Source organism: Plectrocnemia conspersa, unplaced genomic scaffold, assembly GCF_051122295.1.
Source record: "Plectrocnemia conspersa isolate PC_06_02 unplaced genomic scaffold, ASM5112229v1 ptg000011l, whole genome shotgun sequence".
Lineage (NCBI taxonomy): Eukaryota > Metazoa > Arthropoda > Insecta > Trichoptera > Polycentropodidae > Plectrocnemia > Plectrocnemia conspersa.
In genome coordinates, this window is record NW_028277175.1 from 13387246 (window position 1) to 13401932 (window position 14687).

At 25.5% G+C, this 14687-nt stretch overlaps 1 protein-coding gene across 1 annotated transcript in view; it reads right to left on the reverse strand.

Annotated features, from left to right (window-relative positions):
- LOC148229575 (transmembrane and immunoglobulin domain-containing protein 1-like) overlaps positions 1 to 14687 on the reverse strand; it is an 83296-nt gene that overhangs the window by 8110 nt on the left and 60499 nt on the right. Inside the window, exons 6-7 of the mRNA XM_088197008.1 lie at positions 6153 to 6287; positions 1324 to 1537 (exon numbers count right to left, since the gene is read on the reverse strand). Coding sequence (XP_088053134.1) covers positions 1324 to 1537; positions 6153 to 6287 — 349 coding nt within the window. The remainder of the gene's footprint in view (positions 1 to 1323; positions 1538 to 6152; positions 6288 to 14687) is intronic.

Genomic DNA, 14687 nt, shown 5'->3' on the forward strand with positions numbered 1-14687 from the left:
ATAAATTCTATTCCTGTTTCTTCAAGTAAATGTAAACGCGGGGTTTCGCAAATGAATCTAATTATTACCCCAATAACAAAAACAGTTTCGGCACTTTTGTTAATCAAACTCATCGGACCCACCTTTGCCACTTTTCGATCCTTCAAAAAATGTTGATCTGTGGTTTTTCAGATTTCATTTGGCCATAGACACCAAAACTAAAAAAATAATCGAGACAATTTGTCAGACGAGAATTGGACAAACCTTTGGAATTTAATTTAAATGATATTGAATATATTTTTTTCAGTAAAAAGCTTGAGAAAAAGTGAGTTCCGACACATTTTTTTGTTAAAAAATCCCTGGATATAGGCTATAAGTGGCATAATACTTTTTATACCGCATCTTAACTGAAAATGTTCATTTTCTTTTATTTGGGCCACGTGTCATAAGTTCAAGACCACTGTCTTTAACTGTTGGAGAAGGTTTTGGAAATTTATGAGGTGGGCGGGTGTGTATGAGCGAAATGATGGAATTTAATTTGGGAGTTCCACATTTTGATGGCGGTCACCAATATTAAATGCTTTGATGGAATTTTGTCGTCGTATGTGAACGAGCATATTTGATCATATACTTTTCAATCAAGTCGATATCACAGAAATAAGTATTTTGATTAATTTTAGGTATTGACGTAGTTTTGTTTAATATTAATTAGTTGTATAATTGAATTTTATTTCTTATTAATATATTTTACAAACAATATCTTAATGGTGTGTTGTTGAATATGATGTGTGTCGAGGTAAAATTAATTAAGTATAATGTGTGTATAAAATAGCTGTAAATCCATAAAATAGTCAAGTACAGTGTTTTGTTTTTTAGTTTTTCTACTTTTTCTCATATTTTTTATTTTATTGCTGAGAAAAATCAGCATTAACTAATTTTGTTAATAGAAATTATACTATAAATAGAAAATGTGGCAAATTAAAAACATTTCCAGCCATTAAAATAGGTTTGTGTTTGTTGTGATACTAATGCTATAAAAATATCACGTTTCAAAAGTAGCAAGTAATCTAAAAAAAGTCTTTTGAAGAAAAAGTGCTACAAATAACTATTGTTTTGACTTTTATTTGTAAGAAAATAAACTGTCCCTAAGATCTTGATACAAAAATTGTTTGCTAAGAGCATAAGATATAAAAATCAAATCATAGTATTTTTGTCTGGTTAATTTTTAGAGTTATTAAATTTACACTTATTTTTAAGTGCATTGGGTATACGCTATTATTTGTTTCTTCTTAAAAGAGGAATATACATATGTATGATAAATTAGGCTGATGTTAAAACACTTACCCTCAGTGACAAATACGTATATGCTCGCCGGCTCTGTGTTGCTGGCGCTGCACGTGTAATTGCCAGAATCTGTATCCTTGGCACCTCTGATGGTTAATCTGGACTGACTCTTGGGTCCAGGCTCTGTCTCGACGGTGATCCCTCCGCGGGCCGTGTCATAGTTGATCATGCGGTCGTTATGATACCAAAACACGTACTGCGGTGGCGTAGGGCTCTGTATCAAGAAGACAACATACATCTTAATTATTGCTTTAATCTAAAACGACAAGCATATTAATTACCGGTAATTCAAGTCGTCAAAAGCCTCCCTCGTGAACCCTCGTACAAAATATCATATATAACGTGGGATATCCCTTAAAATATGCTGTGTTATACTTACATATATACCTTTACTAATAAGAGGTTATTTGTAGTGACAAATAGAGGTAAGGCGAAATGATTAGGGCAAATCTTAGGCAAAAGGGTGTTTTATGTTACATTATTTTTTTTATAGTTTTTAATTTATTTTCACACATCGGTAATATTTACTAATTATTATTTAGTAATTTAGGTAATTTAGTAACATACTGCACTAAATTTACATCATGTAGCTAAAGCGTTTCTTTTTTTCAAAGGCTTAGGCTATTAAAATTGTATATAAGAGTGTGAGAGCATATTGTCTAATTTTGACTAATAAAATTTTCTAATAGACGCAAAATTAACATTTAAGTAATTACTTCGTTAATCCCTAATTTTAAGTTAATTTATTAAAATAACTTAACCCAACTCAAATTAGAACAACCCATTAATTTTTTGAGTCATGATAATTGCTTTACTATGACAAACATAACTGTGAGACTATATTTTGATCCAAACATTATTAAAAAAATTTTTATTACATTTTTATTTATTTATTAAAAAATAAGTATTTTAATAATTACTTATACAATTTTTTTTTATTTTTTTTCAGTACAGATGTTTTTAAACTAATACATAATTGAATGCATAAACGTAATTCGTATTTTTATACATAATATACAATTTTCTATATACTATATATGATATGTATATACTATAAAAATGTTCGAACGAAACTTTTTTTAGGTCACATCATTTAGAGCACATGTGCGAGGGTCAATTGTAAAAAATGTATTTCGAGTGGTCGTACAACGAAGTTCTCGAAAATATATTATTATTATACTAAAAAAACTAGTATGTGATATTCATAGCTAAAAAAGGAGGTATATGAAGCTATAATAGCTAGATTATATGATAAAATATTTGTTATATGAAAACTAAAAATATTTTAAGAGTTAGTCATGATCATGCTAACTCAAATTTTATTATACATATGAGCAAAACAAGATTCAATGTTTTCATGATTATATATACTAAAGCAATTTCATTAATTTAATATCAATGTGGCTTTTTAATCTCATATTTCCATCCATCGTCTTTGATCTCAAGATTTCTTTTGAATATCATTCCAGTACTTTATTCGTCCACCGTCTGTCTATTCAGAGTAATAAACGTTTTATTCTATATATGTATAAAAAAAATGAACCATCACAGAATATTGTATACTTTCTTTCATAAAATGTTACATTTATTTCTTGGCCTTTCTTTATTTACAAAATCACAAGATATTATATTATTTTATGTAATTAAATTATATTACAGAATATGTATAATAGTATATTTTTATTTTCATCAAACGTTAATTCTCTTAATTATATATTATTTATGCGTATGTTGTTTTTGTTATAATTGATATTTAATTGCACCGTTAATTGGTATTGTTGTGAGAATCATGCTGAAAAAAATTATGTGTGCAAATTTGCTTTGAAACCATTATAATTAAGCCGCAGAAAGGAGAAGCGTGAAATTCAGGACAAGAGCTTGAGACCGCAATTTCCGAAAAGGGTTAATCGAGGTTTTTAGAAAGCGCGATGGGATGAAAGTTTGTAATTATAATGTAATAAATTTATTTTCGCCGGCTTTTCTTTTTTACTAAAAACTTTTATTCGGTTATTAAGAAATTATTATATAATTTTTCATAGCACAAACATGTTGAATTAAAAAAAAAATTTTTGCTACATTATGAATTGATTTATTACAAAAAAATGCAAACCAACTAATTTTAAATGTAAAGTTTCCGGCGACGTTATTTTATGCAAAACAGTGGCAGAGATGTAAAAGTATTATATTTTATCTAATGAGATATTCATTATTGCAATATCATTAATTTATAAGATCTGTTTCAAAAACAGTTCCTAAATAATAAATTGCTATATAAATCACGATATTATTACATTCAAGCCCTAGGCAAACATTCAACGCGTCACTTATCATTTATTCTCACGCTATCCAATATCCGCCGATTCAACGATTTCTCATATCGACCGTCACGTTAAAAAAACGTAAGCTTTCATTTATACTATATGCTTACGGCTCGGAATATATATTTTTATACGATATATACTTTTGTGTATGGGTGGCAAAGGAATTTGTATGCATGCCTCCTCGTGGTCGCCAGTTATCGCGCTTCGAATAGAAAGGTCCGCATCCAAAGTATCCATATTCGGCTAGTGTCGAATATGGAAACTTTGTATAATCCTCGACCTCCAATATTTAAATATCGCAACCCTCGAAAACGCTCTTTGCGTATGTACGAATATAATATATTAAATGTAAATTTTACTTTCGCGCCCAAGAGAAAATATTTGCCTTCGGTAAAGGGATGGAAAATATTATTTTTTGAGAAATATTTTCGCAGATTATTCACTTTTGCTTCGTGATCTGCAAGTTGAAGAGGGAAAGATGTTCTTTACTAATTCTTAAAAGTAAATATTTATATTTCAAAATTATTGTTGACTTTATAATATAAACGTTTGGCAAATATTTACTACCGCCGCTAAAATGTGGATTTAAATAATGACAATATTTTTACTTAAAATATAATTTTTCCGGAAATTTAATTAATTATAAAATAAAAAAAATAGTTTTTGTTAAATTTTTCATCATTGTTAAAATTGACAGATTGTTGTATGATATATTATATAATTAATATTATGTAGTGTAATATTTCAAAAGTATATAAATATGCTATTATTATATATGCTCCTAAATTTTGAATAATGAAAAACTAAATAATGGTTTGTTGTGCTATATGAAAAGTTAAAAAGTATTAATATTACTTTTGATAAAATATAATTTTATGTTGCCGTTTTCCATTAAAAAAATGTCTAGAAATATTGCACGCATTTTTTTCAGTTCTAAGTAGAATAATGAGTAGCAAAAATGTAAAAAATTGATTTATACATATGAAAAATTTTCCCATATGAAAAATTATATTTAATATAGAGTGTGTTTATATTACTACAGTATATATGTACATAAATGTTTTATTTAAACCCTTTTTACTGATTTTTAACAAGAATTTCGGTAAATATTTATGCATGTGAATTAAATCAGATTTATTTTTTTATTAAAAACGAACGCGAAAAATGAAAAAAATAATAAAAAGTTCTGAAACATAATCATTAAATTATTAATTTATTTTTAATTATATTATAAGATAATATTTTGCCTAAAAAATATTTACTGCACGTTTATTAAACGATCATGATGATTTTCCTCGATTTTACATAAAATAACAATATGTAATAATTAAAATATAATTTACATGAAAATTAGGCTCAAATTTTATTTATGATGTGGGTGATGTTTATTTTTGATTTAAAAATTTCAATGAATTCTAAATAATTAAAAAATATTTGCATTAATTAAATTTTAGACAAAAAACAGTTTATGAGAATTATCGAGAAACTCTTAATTGCTAAATCTACAATTTTAATTAATAATTATTATTATTTTATTATAATTCGGTTATCGAATAGAAAACCGATAAAATATTCAGATATATTCCTCATACATTAAATGATTTATTAAAATTCACTGTCGGGTTAAAAATACATTTTTTTATATCTTCGTGTACTATGGTTTGCTAATGTTTTTTTTTTAGTCCAATAAAAATTTGTAAAAACAGTGAAATGCTTAAAAATAACAATATTTATACATTGAGTAATTCGAAATTAGCTTAGTTTAGTTTTTTGCTTATTTCGATAATTTGGATTTTTATTTATGGGATGTTATTATTTAAATACGATTTTGTAAAAAGTTTAATGTAAAATACATATTAATTGTGCATATGTAAGCGACTTTTATTAAAATGGTTTTGAAAAATAAAGTTGAACGATGAATTGTAATTTTCTAAATTGCTTATTACACGACATACAACTTATTATAATATATATAATTTAGTATATAGCATCGTATGATTAAGCACACTTTCATAAAGATGAATCGTCACAAAGTTATTCTTTTAAATAGTACTTTTTTCCGCAATTTCTTATAAAAGTGCGAAGGAAAAAGTTACGAGAAAGGTTTTAGGCCGAGAAAATTATTGTCAACCGTCTGACAGTTTTTTGCAATTCCTTTAGAATTTCAATGTAACAAACTGATTGCGCGCGCTCTTATTTTTTTCTATGTTTCTCGGGATTTATTACTTCTCCTTCAACGAATAAAAATTAATATAAAAAAACAAATAAGACAAGCCTTGTGATTTATTTGTGAATTTTAGACGAGAATAAAATCAGCTACTTAAATACATTTAAGTATTTATAATGCTCCCCGTAGTTTACGCTCTTAGACACACTCTTTACGGATCAATTTTAACAACATATGTATATTCGATATTAACATACACATAAAGACGATATGGTGCTTATACGTATTTTTTTAAAGAATAATGTTCTAAAAAAAATATATGTATAAATAAATCAACTCACCTTTTCAATGATGCAGACGAGGTTGATAACACTATCTGTGTCTACGTGATGCTCCCCTGATCCTAGTATAAAAGCCTCTGGAACTACGATGTTGAGGTTCACGTTGTGCGATAAAACACCTGATCCAGTAGATAACTGTCAACATGAAATAAAAATGGAAAATCAATTTCAATATTCGGTTGATACGTTTATGTCTATGTCACAAGTAAGAAAACAGTGTAGAAACATATTTCCTATAAACACCGACTGAGTGACATTTGATTTAATTATATTCGTGATGTGAGTTATTGAAATGAAACGTCGCAAAAAATAAAACAATTATTAATAATAAATCTAATATAATTTTATTTACTTTGTGTTGAAATATATTTAATTTCATCGTGTAATTAATAATTAATAAAGTCTTTCACTGACTTAGATAGATTTTTAATTAAAAATATATTATTTTAACATTCCATATAAAGGCAAACTTATCAAGCTTTTAACACTAACAAAAATTAAGTTTCGGTTTATACGGTTTAATCCATATTTTTTGGTTTAAATAAGAGGAAGCTAACTTAATCGATATCTATACAAATTGCTACAGAATTCTCAATTTTATTAGCAATTAATTTTTCATTTAATTTTTCTAGGATTAAAAACATATTCGTCAATAAAAATTAGAGTTAAAAATAAATACTTGTTTGATATTGATTTCATAAATGCATACTTTAAAATGTATATTATTTTACCACTCTATATAATTCAGAAAATACTATATATTTTTTTGGGATTTTTAATTTGACAAATGTGTTTTTCACTCATATGTACGACCGCGAGAGCGTAATGCGCTACGGGACACAAAAATGTATGTGTGTCCATTTAAAGTTACATGCAAAATGAAAAACTCAGATACGAAATTGTTCATCATAATTCACTTCTATATCACGTGAATTCATAATGCAGTGATTTATTTAGACTTTCAGCCATGGCACCAGCAGGGTGATGAAAATGAAAAATGGAGAGAAATTACAACCCAGCGGGAAAAAGCACCTATCAGATCCTCTTAGCATTTTTTTTGTCAAGGAAAAATCATCGAAACACCAATTGCTTTAATTATTAATAAATAAATAATTATTTTAAATAACTTATATTTTATATTTTAATATGTACCTCATAATATTATTATAAGTTATACGTTCGAATTATAAAATTGCTTTTAGAAATTGACAATTATTCTTATAAAAGCTCTTTAAATAATTGTTTACAGTTTACAATAACCAATCAAAAATATACAGTAAACGTATATTAAAAAAACACTATTTCAACATTATTATTAGGCTTGTGTTAATATAAATAATTTTATACGCCCCAATATTATGAAAAAATAATATCATAGCAAATTTTATATACATAATTATTAATTTTATAAAATTTTAAGTTGTGTGGATTTTCAAGCATTATGTTTAAATTTAAGCAATTAAATTTTTTTTATATAAAGTATTTAGAAAACAATTTAAAAAAAAGGTTAAATAAAAATGGGTTTCTTTTCAGTATAAACGCTTTATTAAAAATATTTTAATCCGTGGATTAACGGCAGCCTCTAGTATCTAATTTGAATTGATAATATAAAAATATTAATGTTTAAAGTATATTTATATTAGTTTAATAATTCACTTTGCTGTGTTAAGAAATAATTTAATGGCTCAAATTTAAATATTATTTAGTGAAATTAAATTTCTCACTTTATTATAAGTATTTAGTTAAAATCAATTTGATTTAAATTATAAATCGCTCGTGAGTTATGATGAGAATTTTATAATAATACTTTTTAATTACTCATCAACACCAATTTCTATTTATCCATAAACCAATATTTATTTTTAGAAGGTGGTTTATTAGTTTGAATTTTTGTTGAAATCTGTCAATTTTAAACACATTTGTAAGAAAATATTTTAATTTGATAAATAATATTATTATTAATTATTTTTTAAATTATCATTTCGGTCATAATAATAATGTTAAGCGTCTATTTATATTAAATTCGCTATTAGTTTTTTTATGAAGAATGAAAATTTGTAATTAGCATAAATTATTTAGGAAGCTTGAACATATTTAAGCTAAACAATAAATATATTTAAGTTACTTAATATATAAATATGTATATTAATGTTTATGAATACATATTTGAGTTAAGCAATTAGTCTTTTAATTATAGTTTACCTTTTAAGTATAGACCGTCTATAATATGATTTAATAAAAGTCATGTTTTATGTTTCAATTTGTTATCATCAACAAATGGAGCTTTTACGCAATGCAACGAAAGCTTCTACGCAGTGAGCTTTAAGCCCATGGCTTACATGCAAATATTCAAAATAAAAAACGTTTTTAATTGAATGGAAGTTCAAAATTTGCAATCCAGGTACCTCGGGTAAGCTGTGTTGTATGTCTTGCGTTTTATCGCGCCGCGGACAACGCAAACAGCGTTAAAACGATATTTCGCTGTCGTATGTGCGAATCGACCATAAACCTGCTACATTACATTGAATTTATACGTTTAATATTGAATTAGCAACAAAAACACGGACGCAATGCGAAAGAGAAACGTCGCCTAAGCGCCGGGATTTGTATCAGCCATTGTTACGCTGAAAATGCGTTAAATACGTTCGAATCCCTTTTTTTCCACCCGAAATGTACTTTTATAATGGGAAATGATAATTCAAAAGTACACAGTGACTCATGCATTACTTAAATTTTATATTTGTTTAATATAATATATATGTAAGGTTCAAACTATGGCAGCAGAATTTATATTTGATTTAAAATATATTACACAAAATATTTTTTAATTAATTATGTGATTAGATGTCACTATTTCCCAGACATCTGGTGGTAATTAGGGTTGACCTGGGAATGGATTCTCAGGAATACATGGAGATTTAGATGCATCGAGTCCCAGGAATCGTAATAATTTTGGAAGAGTGTAAATAAAATAATTTCATCCAAATTTTTGTCTTACGAATGCAGTTAAAAATAAATGTTATTTTGGAAAATGAACCTTTCAAAAAATGATTTAAAAAAGGTTCTGGCAAAATATAATACTTTAAAATTATATCAAATTAAAGTTTAATATTGAACTAATGTTATTATTATACATCAAAACAAGGTGGAATTCACTTGTAAAAACACAGAGGTGCACAAAAAAGGTTTTAATCGATAATATATTAGAGATATCATGGAACGATAAAAATATTAATATTTTAAATGATACTGAATCGCTAGTTATATAATTTTCTATTTCATATTTTTTTTATTCTTTTTGATAGGTAATCGATGCAAACAACATTTTTAAAGATACTGTATTTTAATCAGGTTTCCAGCCGTTTTTTATAATATTGCGCACTATAATATTTACTTGAAATGAACTAATTTTTTTTATACATACAATAAACACATACATATGTTTATTGGAAAGTCATGAGCACTGCGTTAATTAAAAATTATTAAAATTACTCTATATTAAATATCAGTTTAATTTAATTTTATATTACTATTATGGTATATAAACTAATTAAATTATTAGAGGAACGGCTTATGTTATATTGGATATTAATCAAATTTGTTACTTTGTGTTTCACCAGCCAATTTTGTATTTAAATTTATACAATTTGTTCCTAGGAACCCTGTACGTTATTTATACAAATGCGAATATGCGTGTATGTATTTTTTGCGGTTTAAATTTTATACCGAAAAACGCGTTCGTTTGTATTGAATTTTTGCTGATTGTTGCGTTTCGCGTGTGGGCTTTATCAACTTGCAAATTGCTGAACAAAGCAACGGTCCATGTGCGTAGGTATAAAAGATAATGTGTAAAATATATATATATGTATGTTTTTAATACAGACATTTTTTATACAAATATAAAATCGGCATTAAATACGCAAAAGACGAAGTTGTCAAACGTTCTTCAGTTTTTAAAATAAAATAAATATATGTAAAAAAATTAAATTATAAATTTTCATATAAAAGCTATTTTAAACAACGCTTTTTAATTAAACTTTCGTCGGCGTTTTAAAATATTCATGGACAAAAAATGCAATTTTAAACCGATTTTCAAATTTGAACACACACGGATTAATAAAGTAAACCGCTTATTTTAGTAAAGAGTATTACATATCATATCATGTGTAAGTAAGAGTATTATTGCATAATATATTCAGGGTAAGTAAAATCCACTATGTTCTAAACTTTTTATATGAATTTAAGTTCAACATATAAAAAATATATAATATTATTTTTAAATTTTAAATAAAATTAATATTAATAAGATTAAAAAAAATATATAATTATTAGAATGTATGGATAAAAAACATATGTTTGTATTTTTTCTTTATAAAATAATATATTATCGGGAAACTGTATATATTTAATAATTCATTATATAAATTATACATGTATACAAACCAAGAAATATAGAGGATGATTGGTGAATTTGCATAGATAATAATAAATAATTATAATATATAAAATATTAAATAACTAATTTAAATATTCAAGAGCTTCGCTAACCATTAATCAAATTATCCTTAATTTATTATTAAAATATATTAAAGTTTTTCAGGACATTTCCTATAAATGAAGTAAATTCAAATATGAATTTAACGCCAATGGCAAATTATCGTCTTTATACGTAATATGCATATGTAATATTATACCTCTCTCGCATAATATTATTATTAAGAGTTACCGTTACATTTAACGCTAACGTCTTGCGAACGTGACTTTCCAGAAATAACGTAAGAAAACGACAACTTTAACTGTACTTTCTTAATAAATGTATGCATCGTAGAATTTCTCTTATCATTTCAATCATGTCACTTTTAAATAATTTCTCACATTAATCCGCATTGATAACTTTAAATATTTTAGCTCGCGAAATGACAATTATTTTAGGGTGATAAATCTTTCTTGTTATAATGGACTTATTCTTAGGCGTGAATTTTTGAAATATCAAGAAAGAGATTTTCACTGGTTCAAGTTTTCACTTGTTAAAAGTTGTTCGAAAGTTGCTTCAGAGTCAAATATATCGCATTTCGAGGTGGTCAATACATTGTGTTGAATTTTCATCTCTTAAGTTGTAAAGGCTTTTGTATATACATTATACAATACACCATGTAAACGGTGAGAAAGTTAAAATTTAAATTTTTAATAGTAAAAATATTTTCTATAAAATTAAATTGTCTTTACAACTTTTTAAAACGATGACGATAATTTTTTTTTTCAAAAAAGTAAGGAAATCGCTTTATGTATTGCTATGAAATTATTTGTATTACGTGCACCATATGACGTATTTGCTAAGTATTATTTTTCATAAAAACATATTGATTTTTTTTTAAATGAAATGCGTATTTTCGTTTTTAAAAATATTAAAATAAAATTTTTAAAAGTGTTATCAATATGAAATTACATAATTGATTTATTATATATTTTTCCCAATAATTTGCTTGAAAGTTTTGTTAATATGTAAGGCTTAAAAATTCATTAAAAATAACTATTTCCTTGAATTTGACCTTTAACTGAAGTATACAAATAATATATAAAGTTTCTCTATTCATCGAAAAACCTCTTGAGAATACAAGTCTCGATCTATTTCTGTAAATACATCAGAATTGAAAATAGCAAATTGTCATTGCGTATTTGCATAGTATGTTTATTTAGTCGGGATTATGTACATGTCAGTGAAATGGAAACGATTGCGTATTTTAAGCATGTGGAAAGCAAATACGCGAATTCCCCTCATATTTGGTATGGGTTTCGTATGCAAAAAACATATTAACGGTAAGTGAACTCGATCAGTTCGGTATAGACGTTAAGGTTCAAGTACCTGTCTTTGGGGGGTCTAGAGTTTGTGAAAAAATGGCAATGAAGATAGTTTATGTTTATACTTGAAAAAGCCATTCTCTCCCTTCTATAAGGTGTAGAAAATTAAAACCCATTTTAGATTCGACATTCGCATTTGAAAATAATTTCAACAACCGAATGGATTAAAGTTTTCAGCGCGCCTCTCGCAATCATATTTTTGTACAATGAGAGTCCATTAGTGGCGGCGCCATTCGCTGAAAATATACTGAATAGCACGAAAGGGTCTTATTTCATCATATTTATGCATTAAGGCTCGTTATTATTTGTTAGTATAAATAAGCGACTCGTTTTAACACGAACGAATTCAATACACAGCTGTACTTGGCGTAACATATGCCATTAGCAGCATATGTCAAAGGTTATTAATTAAATATCAATACATTTTATTTAAGTAAAGAATGTATTATATATAATTCAATAGGTTTCCATATACATAAGTAGTGTACATGTATTTTTATGTACCTGTCACTCATATCTTGCTATAGAACGATTAAAAAAATAAACTTATATTGAACTAAATATTTTATCAAATTTATACTATGATTTTAACTATTATGATGAATTATATATTTATAAATACAGCGTTGTAAATTTATTCCATGTCCTTTCTTACTGACAAAAAATATATTGAATTATGTTACTAAAAGGCTAAAATTACTGTTTTTTTTTGTGATGCGATTTAAATATTTTAATATATGAATATTTTCCAGTCACGGAATTATTATAAGGTGCGATTTGTTTTAAACTGAAATTTTCAACGAAACTTGAGCTCGCTCGGTATTGTATGAAAACCATAACTCTATCAACCATAAATCTAAAAGGCAGTCGAGCATCCAACGTCAAGCATTCAAGGGTTTATATTCGTCTGAAATTAATCATTTGAATTAGTCAAGCATAGAGTATTTGTATCTTATCTCTTACAACGTGTAAATAATTATAATCAACTACATTTGATTTTGAGCTGAATTTTAAAGACTCTTCGACGCTTTTTTTTTCATTGACAAAGATAAAATAACAGGACTTTCATATAAAAAAACAAAAAATAATAAAGGCACGCTTTATAAACTATGATTCAAAGAAAGAACTTTAAAGACTAATCTTAATATTTTTTTAATAGTTAGTTCAATATTAATTTTAAGCTTTATATCACGCTACAGATTTTGCTAAAATAAATTTGGATCTTTAAACTAGAAAAAGGCAATTTTTTTTCTCAAAGATGCTATAAATCTTTCAAGTTTTTTGTGATGATTAGATACGTAGATATTTAATAAAAATACTGACTACTGATATTTTTTGAAAAAACATAGTATCTATAAAGTTATAAATAAAAAAATAAGTACGACTAATTTAACGATTATTACATCGTTGTATTTTTTTCTGTGTATTAAAATTGCGAGCTTACATTGAATTGTAATAATAAGACCCAGCGATAATAAAAAGCATATATTATTCAAGACAGACTTCTATTTGTAAAATAGATCATTAAATATTATAAGCAATCATATACATAATTTTTTTAAATTATTTTTAAATAATTTTCTAAAATCGAGAAAATAAGTTTACTTTGAAGGAATATGTAACATATATAATTTTTCCTTTCACTATTATTCACTACAAAACTATTTTTATTTGCTTTTGAATATTATATATTACATAAATGAAATAATATTGTTTTATTCTACTTATTTGTGTAAAATTAATATTAATTAAAATAAACATTAGAGTTAAACCAAAATATTTTAAGAGTATTATATATCATACAATTTCGGCTATTATAACTCATTTACAACAGTCATAAAAGTAAGTTTGTTTAACGACGTAATCGTGTAAGGACTGCTAATAATAATATATATGCATGAAATAAATATTGTTGATTACTCTATTTTCATATTATATACGCAACGCACACTCGATAAATATTGATTAAATAACTTTCATAGAATTAACGTATACTAAAAATACCTTTCAATAAAATAAATAAAAAGAATTTTTATTATTATGTTAAATAAAAATGACAGAAATTTAGCAATAAAAAACTGTACTTTTTATTAATTTTAAAAATAAAATTATAATGTATATTAAACACCATAATGCTTACTTAACGGTTTTACTTTTAATACTTTAAGAAAATCTAAATTCCGAATTTTTAAATCATATCAATATGTTAATTATGTATTAATTAAATATATACATATATGAATTTTATGCTTATGACTCTTAGTATATATAAGATAGTGAAATTTTCGGTAGAAATGCGCTTGTTATTGTCCATTTTATCGATTTGTCTATTTGCTGTGCATGAATTTTTTTTATTGCGATTTTAATAAATGGTATTTTTCACTACAAATATTCAATGATGTTATGCAGATATAAAATATGCGTCAAATTTAATTTTCTAATTAGTTACAAAATATTATTTAAATATACTTGTGTTTATGTACATATTATTATGTATCGCTTATACATACATAACATAAATATTAGATTTAAATAATTTATAAAGCATCTTTACAGATATGTTAATGCGATTTGTGTTATGACTTCAAGAATATCATATTCAAAGAAAGTTTAAATTTATCACTTAAATTTTGCTTTGATAACGTTGAAAGCAATTATATATCTAATTAAATTTAA